General features: G+C 56.4%; 2 protein-coding genes across 7 annotated transcripts in view; one reads left to right on the forward strand and one right to left on the reverse strand.

Moving 5' to 3' along the window:
• Positions 1-32: 32 nt before the first annotated feature.
• Positions 33-5974, forward strand: Nab2 (NGFI-A binding protein 2). 3 transcript variants are annotated; one of them, XM_004646987.1, is made up of 7 exons: positions 33-427; positions 1753-2626; positions 3027-3160; positions 3484-3535; positions 3617-3749; positions 3963-4154; positions 5128-5974. In XM_004646987.1, the coding sequence occupies exons 1-7, from the start codon at positions 345-347 to the stop codon at positions 5235-5237; spliced, it is 1578 nt and encodes a 525-aa protein (XP_004647044.1). In that variant the 5' UTR covers positions 33-344; the 3' UTR covers positions 5238-5974. The 3 variants fall into 3 exon arrangements, with proteins under 3 accessions (XP_004647044.1, XP_004647045.1, XP_023563035.1); XM_023707267.1 differs by lacking the exon at positions 33-427 and adding an exon at positions 1149-1221; XM_004646988.2 differs by lacking the exon at positions 3963-4154.
• Positions 5914-8337, reverse strand: part of Stat6 (signal transducer and activator of transcription 6) — a 30253-nt gene continuing 27829 nt past the window's right edge. For all 4 annotated transcript variants that reach the window (XM_023707264.1, XM_023707266.1, XM_023707265.1 and 1 more), the window contains 3 exons: positions 7430-7495; positions 7242-7343; positions 5914-7149 (listed from right to left, as the gene is read on the reverse strand). In XM_023707264.1, coding sequence (XP_023563032.1) covers positions 6960-7149; positions 7242-7343; positions 7430-7495 — 358 coding nt within the window. In that variant the 3' untranslated portion in view covers positions 5914-6959. The remainder of the gene's footprint in view (positions 7150-7241; positions 7344-7429; positions 7496-8337) is intronic.

Genomic DNA, 8337 nt, shown 5'->3' on the forward strand with positions numbered 1-8337 from the left:
GCCCGCCCCGAGCCCAGCCCAGCCAGGGCCCCCACTCCGGCCCCGGCCCCCGCCCCCGGCTCTGCCCACGCCCTCCCCGCCAGCCCGCCAGCCAGCGCAGCGCCGGGCCTCGCTCCCCGTGCGTCCTGCGGGGGCGGAGGCGCGGAGAGGCGGCAAGCGCAGCCGGGGAGGGGGGGGCAGAGGCACTGACAGAGGCGCGGAGGCTCAGAGAGAGAAGACGTGGAGGGAGGGACGGAGCCTGGACAGCGGTGGACACGGCATCGCGGGCTGGGCAGAGAGCAGTGCGCAGCAGGCGCCGAGGGCCGGGCACCCAGAAGGGCAGCCCAGGTAGTCTCTGGCCGTCCATGCACAGAGCGCCCTCCCCCACAACCGAGCAGTCGCCGGGCGGAGGGGACAGCACCCGCCGGACCCCGCAGCCCAGACTCAAGTTAGTGAGCAAAGGGAGTGGAGATGGGTGGAGCTGGACTCGGGAACGGGGTCCGGAGGGTGGAGGTCGAGGAGAGGACATGGGGAAGAGGAACGGGGGTGGGGGGTGGAGACTGATGGAAAAAGGGGTGAGTCTCCGAATTAGGGGACCCTGGGAGCAGATAAGGAGCTCATAAAACTGGATACGAAAGCATACTGCCTTCTGTATGTCAGTTTTATTTTGTGGACATGACCTGGCATGTGAGCCCCCCGCAAAGAATGTGGGAGCCCCCAAGCCCCAGGGAAAGCCCCGGAGCTCGAGCTGGCAGGAGTGCGGCGGGGAGGGGGGAGCTTGGCTGGCTCAACGTGTCGTTGGCCCGCAGCGCGCAGTCCCCAGGTCCCGAAGAAGCTGGCACTCGGGAGTTTAAGAAGCATCAGCCCGGGTTGAGGAGGCAGGGCATGCTGCAGCGTCCCTTCCTCTGTCTGATCTTTCACAGCGTCGGGAGGGGAATTTCAACGGGCTGTTCTTCTCTCAAAAGGCCTTTAAAAGCTCCCCCACTCCCCTCGAAGACGTGGGTGGAAAATAAGGGAGAGGAGAGTAGGAGGGAGCCCCTAGGCGGTTCTCGCCCACAGACGCTACCTCTGTAGGAGTGTGTGGGCGGAGAGGCCCCAGAGCTGAACAATTGAGGCGCCCCTCCCTGCCCCCCCCCAAGTTGAAAGGACTGGCCTGAACAAGTAGGGGCGACCAAGCCAGGGGAGAGGCCAATGAAGGTCGCTGGGCAGCCTGGAAGTAAGAGTCCTGGAGAGAGAACAAGGGTGCGTTAAGAAAGCCACCAGTGGGAAAGCAAAGAGAAGCAGGGGTCCACCTCGCTGAGAAGTTGAAGGGGTCACACCCCTCCCGTTCAACCCCCCAAAGCCCACTGCAGATAGAAGGGGGTCTTAGATTTACTTTAGTTTGGGATTGGATATCAAGTGGTGTTGAGACTGCTAAATTGTTTAGGGTTGGGCGTAAGGACAGTATTTTGGGGGATAAAGGGGCAGTCATCTGAGAGATGTGCTGGGGGAGCCTGTGTTACAGGTATTCGTGCTTCAGACAAGAAAGGTCAAAACAGAAGACAAGAATAAGTCTTTTACTGCTTCTGGCCAGTTTCTAGAGGGTCCTGGTGTGTTTGTCTCCAAGCAGTGTCTGATTCTCTTGGCTTATGCTTAGCCCTGGGCACGGGGCAGAAAGCATTGAAAGAAGGGAGGAGATGAGAAGGTGGCTGGAAAGAGAGGACAATTGTTAGTGTGGGCTGGTACTCAGCAGGGGCTCTTGCCCTGACTGTCCCTTGTGCCCCTCCTCCTCAGGTCCAGTGCCCGAGCCATGGCACTGCCTCGGACACTGGGGGAGCTGCAGCTGTATCGGGTCCTGCAGCGTGCCAACCTCCTCTCCTACTACGAGACCTTCATCCAGCAAGGAGGTGACGACGTGCAGCAGCTTTGTGAGGCTGGTGAGGAGGAGTTCCTGGAGATCATGGCGCTCGTAGGCATGGCCACAAAGCCCCTCCATGTCCGACGCCTGCAAAAGGCATTGAGAGAATGGGCTACCAACCCAGGGCTTTTTAGCCAACCAGTGCCTGCTGTCCCTGTGTCCAGCATTCCGCTCTTCAAGATCTCTGAGACTGCGGGTACCCGGAAAGGGAGTGTGAGCAATGGGCATGGAAGCCCAGGGGAAAAGGCGGGCAGTGCCCGTAGTTTCAGCCCCAAAAGTCCCCTTGAACTTGGAGAGAAGCTATCACCACTACCTGGGGGACCTGGGGCAGGAGACCCCCGGATCTGGCCAGGCCGGAGCACTCCAGAGTCGGACATTGGGGCGGGAGGAGAAGAGGAAGCTGGTTCACCCCCTTTCTCCCCACCTGCAGGGGGAGCAGTCCCCGAGGGGACTGGGGCAGGGGGAGTGGCAGCAGGTGGAGCTGGGGGTGGTCCAGACCGCCTGGAGCCAGAGATGGTCCGCATGGTGGTGGAGAGTGTGGAGAGGATCTTCCGAAGCTTTCCAAGGGGTGATGCTGGTGAGGTCACATCTCTGTTGAAGCTGAATAAGAAGCTCGCTCGCAGCGTGGGGCACATCTTTGAGATGGATGACAATGATAGTCAGAAGGAAGAGGAGATCCGCAAGTACAGCATCATCTATGGCCGCTTTGACTCCAAAAGGCGAGAGGGCAAGCAGCTGAGCCTGCATGAGGTGAGGACCCGGTCCTCTTAGAACTGCTGTTGACTCCCAGGCTTCAGTACCCTCACCCCTGAGAATTCCTGTGTCCCTCCATGTTTTGTTATCCTTTGATAAGATCACTAAGTCTGACCCCCCACTCCTGCCTCAGACCCAGCTGCTATAGTGCCTCCATCCCCAATTGAGGAGAAAGTAGAGATAACGCAAGAGCCCAGCTGTTCAGCTCTGTGTCAGTAAGGACCCCACAGGAGTGGAGGAGGCCGGGGGCTGACCTCTGTCTTCCTCCTGAAAGCTCCTATGTATTGTCCAAGCAGAGCAGGCCTCCTATGAACCACCTCCTTTGATGGTGAAGGTGTGAAGAGGTCTGGATAAGGCAGTGGAGGAGTAAGGTCTCTTATCTGTCCCCGCCCCACAGCTGACCATCAATGAAGCTGCTGCTCAGTTCTGCATGAGGGACAACACACTCTTACTTCGGAGGGTGGAGCTCTTTTCCCTATCACGTCAAGTGGCTCGAGAAAGCACCTACTTGTCTTCCCTGAAGGGCTCCAGGTGAGACCCCTGTCCCTAGGTCTTTCCTACCTTGGAATCTGGCCAGGGATTTGGATCTTGTCCTAACTTCCAGCTCAGGCAGTTCTAGGCTTGTTTCCCACCCACCTGCATGTTTTGCTTTTGGCCAAGTGGACTTGTCTGAGGCCTGGTCCCTCTTCCCATCCACCTCAGGTCCTCCCAACCCCCCAGTAAAGTAACTGGAATGGAGACCCCTAACTCTCTACGTAGCCTTTTTAAGCCATACACGTTACTGTACACAGTCTGTTCCCTGACCATTATGTGAACCTCCCCAGGCTCATTCTGATCTTTCTCCATCTTCACAGGCTCCACTCAGAAGAATTAGGAGGCCCCCCACTTAAGAAGCTGAAACAAGAGGTATATTTTCCAGGGGTGGGATACCCTGCCCTAATCCCCTCCCTTGTCAGGTCCTCATTTCCCCATTCTGGGCATCCACAGGTCGGAGAACAGAGTCACTCTGAAATCCAGCAGCCTCCTCCAGGCCCTGAGTTGTATGCAGCTTCTTACCGCCCCAGCCTGGAGGAGGACAGTGCCAGTCTTTCTGGGGAGAGTCTAGATGGACACTTGCAGGGTGAGTATGTATTAGAGCACTCCCCTCTTTGTTGTGGGGAGGTGGGGGTGGACACGTGGGTGGGTGGGAGGAGCAAACCAGGAATCACTGCCTGGAATAGGTCTGGGAGGCCTGAATGGATGGGAGCAGAAGGACCAATGGGTCTGGCTGTGCGGTTGAGGGTGGGGTTCTGTTGGCTGCAGCCCCTTACCTGACCAGTGCCCATGCCCACAGCTGTGGGGTCATGCCCAAGGCTGACGCCGCCCCCTGCTGACCTGCCCTTGGCATTGCCAGCTCATGGGCTATGGAGCCGCCACATCCTGCAGCAGACACTGATGGACGAGGGGCTGCGGCTCGCCCGCCTCGTCTCCCATGACCGCGTGGGCCGCCTCAGCCCCTGTGTGCCTGCGAAGCCACCTCTCGCAGGTGAGGCAGCCAGAAGTGCTGTCCCCAAGCACTCCAGCCACCCAGGCCCCAAACAGCAGTCCCGGTGTGCAGGGACCAGGGTGGGAGGAGGATACAGCTGCCAGAGAGCACAGTAGGAGGAGCTCCACCTAGCCAATCTTTGGGTGGAGAGGACCCTGCTGGGCCATTCTGCCTGGGCAGGGTCTGGCTCTGGTAGACTCTGAAGAGGAAGCTGAGAGTAGCAAGGGGACAGAAAAGGGGGAATGAAGGTGAGTGGGAAGAAAGGTCATGTCCCATAAGGGAAGCTTGACCAGAACTCCACTAATATGGGAGGGTCAAGTGGTCTGGTTGTGGTAGGGTTGGGATTGCCCTGTGGAGCCCAAAGAGCGATGCTTTGTGTGTGGAGGGTGGGTGGGGGAATGGCTAGCAGAGGGCAGGCAGCGGCTGGGCTGAGAGTGACGCAGCAGACAAAGCCACCAACCCTGGCTTGGTATTTTTAAACTGTGTGTGGGTGGGATGTGGGGGTGGGGACTGGAAGGGGGGCTCTTTTTGAGGGAGGAGCTCAGAGGCTGGCTTCCTGTGTTCCCCCTGATTTGGCTATCAAAAAAGGGGGCAGTGGCAGGGTGGGTGGGGCCTGGGAGGGGGGCAGAGATGAGTGGGGGTGGAGGAGACTAGGAGGGGGGAGGGGGAGAGGTCAGAGCCAAGCCACCCCCGCAGCTCCTGACAGAACCAGAAATTCCAGCAGAGCAGAGGCGGTAAAGACAGAGAAAGAGGGACATACAGAGACAGAGAACTACACAAGGCCAGAAGGGGGGAGGGCCTGCACTCACTTGAGTATGGGACGATCCCCCCCCATGTACACTTGCAGTGGGCAGAAGATAGTAGTTCAATCAAGTGAGCTTGTCTTCACAGCTTTCTCTGCCTCTTCCTGCATTACCAGCTACCTGTCCACAGTCTCCACTCACCATCTCCTAACTATGCCTTTTTCCTGCAGAGTTCGAGGAAGGACTGCTGGATCGGTGCCCAGCCCCAGGACCCCATCCTGCACTGGTGGAGGGTCGCAGAAGCAGCGTCAAAGTGGAGGCTGAGGCCAGCAGGCAGTGAGGGTGGACTGTTGCTTTCAGACCCAGGAAGCAGACTTGTGGCTCGCACAGATGCCCCACTCCATCCTCAGAATCTCGTCACCACCCTGATCCTTCTGCTGCCCTTCTCCTGCATCCCCACCTGCTCCATGGGCACAGGACTATGGGGCTTCAAGCAATAATGAGCAGGGGCCCAGCAAGAGGACACAAGAAGGGTGCGTGGTGCCCCCTCACCCCCGCCCAGAACAAGGGACAAGGACTCTGCCTCTGGGCAGCTGGGGCTCCCCTCCCTCACACAACCCACTCCCATTCTCTCTAGGTGGCCACCAGTGATGTGAGCAGTCAGACTCAGTTTGGACATGGGGGCAGGGGGACTTCCCGGGGAAGGTCCAGCAGCTACAAATGGCAACATTTCTCCCCTGAACTGGGGACCTGCGAACACTGGACCTTTCCTCCTCTCCCTGTCCGCGTTTTTGTGCTTCTAGTTTGTTTCTTTAATTTAATGAGTGCTGCAGTTTGCCCACATATCCCCCTTTCTGCCCCAAGTCCTCAGCAGTTTTTTTCCTCCTGCCCTCTGGGGGAGGTGGATAGGGGGTCCCTTGCCAGCCCTTGAGAGGCCTGGGTTAGACTCAGGGTCTCCCCAGGTGGGACCGGACCACAGCACCTGTCCGATCACTTAGAGCATCTTTCTTTTCAGATTGTGTACAGTAGATTATTTATTTTGTTATTTTGGAATAAAATTTATTTTATGGCTTAGGATCCATGATCCCCCACCAAGAGGGAAAATGGGTGGCTTGGGGGGGGGGGAAGCCGGCAGTGGATGGGGAGCCATGAGGGAAACAGTGGGCAGAGACCCTAACACCTAGGGGCCATGTGGAAGCCTGGGTGTCATTTTTGTCCCCTGGCTGTGGGCGGCATTGGGGGTATGGAGCCACCGAAACCATAGTCATGTCGATGACATTGCTGTGCAGATACACCTGTGTACAGTCACATTCAAAACATCTGGGTTACTATGTCAGAGGCTACCATACTGGGTATGTATCATGCAGTGTCTCAGTCCCACATCCAAATGTGTGTTGTCACACATGTGAAAGCAGACACGTTCTATAGTCATAAAACGTCACCTGAACATGTCAGGTCTGAGAATACACATGTTCACACAGCTACACACAACAAAGCGTGGCCCTTGAACTGAATATTGTGGGCTGTGTACCCAGGCTCCATCTGACAAGAATCTGAGCCTTGAGGGGGATTAACATTTTGCTAATCTGAGCAAAATTCCTAGCAATAACCACATGCCCAGACTTCTCACAGAGGCTCCCGTACACCACTCCTCTGTGCCCCCAGAGCTGGCATCCAGGTCCTCACTCTCTTGTCCCTGGTTTGTAGTGCAAATGTGTGCACATGTCTGCATATATGCCCAGGCTCTGAGTGAGTGAAGAAGTCCTCCATGCCCTAACCTGCTCTCTTGCAGCCTCCGTGGAGAGCAGTGTGTGTGCTGCGGGAGCACGCATGGTAGGGCCTGTTTCATTTTTGAGCTTGGACTTCTTCCAGTGGTGTAAGAGGGGACAGTGCTGTGTGGTAGGAAGGAAGGAAGGCGAATGGCTTTCCCCATCATATATTCCCCTGGCGAAGTATTTTCCTCCTGGAGCAGCTGGAGATGGCAGGCACCTCTGGGAGCAGATACCTGGAGCAGATCCATGGAGACAGGAGAGCTGTCCCTGGGCTTGCCTTCCAGCTGGAATCACCAACTGGGGTTGGCTCTTAGGTCCAGATGGGACATAGAGATCCCGGACTGCCCATAGGAGGAGGGCTGCAGGAGTGGCTGGGCTCCCAAGGACCCCCCTGCAGCTTCCCCTTGGCCTTCTAGGAGAAGCTTGGTGAGGTCTTGTTCCGTGGGAGGCAGTAGGGCAGGGAACATGTCTTCATCCACCCTACAAGAAGAAAACAGAGAAGCAGCGAAATGGATAAGAGCACCCACTCCCTCCGCCGCCAGCCAGATCTCCACCCCAAGGCCACCACTCACCAGGTGCCCTGGTGGTATCTTCCCACTGGCTGGTTTAGGCAGCTGTCTTCATCCATGGTCATGTCTACAGCATGCTCCTGAGGCTGGCGCGGCAGCAGGCCCCTGGCAGTGACCACAAAAGAAAATGGAGGGGGTTGAGGCCAGGAAAGAACGGAAAGCAGGGGATTCAGAGGTGCTTTTCCACTCACTGGGGGTGAGGCTGGTCAAAAGGCACGCTTATCTGGCTGAGACGAGGGGGCATCTGCAGGTGAGGGCTGGAAGCAAGAGGAGAAACAATCAGAGGAATGAAGCCTGGGCAAAGCCATGGTGCCACAGTTGTCCCCTGAGAGGGAGTGGGCTGCAGCGCTCCATCCTAACTTCACTGCTCTTGGAGTGCATAACCCTGGGCAGGCCATTCTGTGCTTGGAGCACAATCTTTTTACCCTTAAAACAAGGGTGTAAGGGGTTAGCCTAATTCTGTTTCACTGGACTCTGAGCTTTGATGTCTGTAATACCTCCCATCTTCACCTCTACCTCAGCTGCTGGGAAAGCAGATGCTGCATCCTCCCCCCCCCCCCAACCAGGGATTGAACTGAGGCAGGATTGAACTCAGGCCCCTGCACTTGCCAGGCAACCAGGGATTGAACTGAGGCGGGATTGAACTCAGGCCCTTGCACTTGCCAGGCAAGCGCTTATTCTACTGAGCCATTGCCAGGCCCCAATGCTGCATCCTCACTAAGAGTTTATAAGCAGTAAGTGTAACCTAAGGAAGAAAAATGTCTAGGCCAAAATAGATGAACACATAAAAATCAACTCAGAAGCTCGAAGTGCCCATGGTTGTCATCATGTACAAGTCCCTGGACTTATTTATTTTGGGCGGGACCGGGGATTGAACTCAGGCCCTTGTGCTTGCCAGACAAGTGCTTATTCTACTGAGCTATCTCCCTGGCCCTGAATTTAATTCTCAGAACAGCAATAAAAAAAGTAAATAAATGACACAGCAGATAAGTAACAGTGAACTTCAAGGTTAGGACAGAAAATATTAGTATAGCTCTTACTACAAGACAGGCACAGCGCTCAGCTGTAGACATGACTTTTTTTTTTTTTTTTTTTTTTT

This window comes from Octodon degus, unplaced genomic scaffold (assembly GCF_000260255.1).
Source record: "Octodon degus isolate 3935 unplaced genomic scaffold, OctDeg1.0 scaffold00286, whole genome shotgun sequence".
Lineage (NCBI taxonomy): Eukaryota > Metazoa > Chordata > Mammalia > Rodentia > Octodontidae > Octodon > Octodon degus.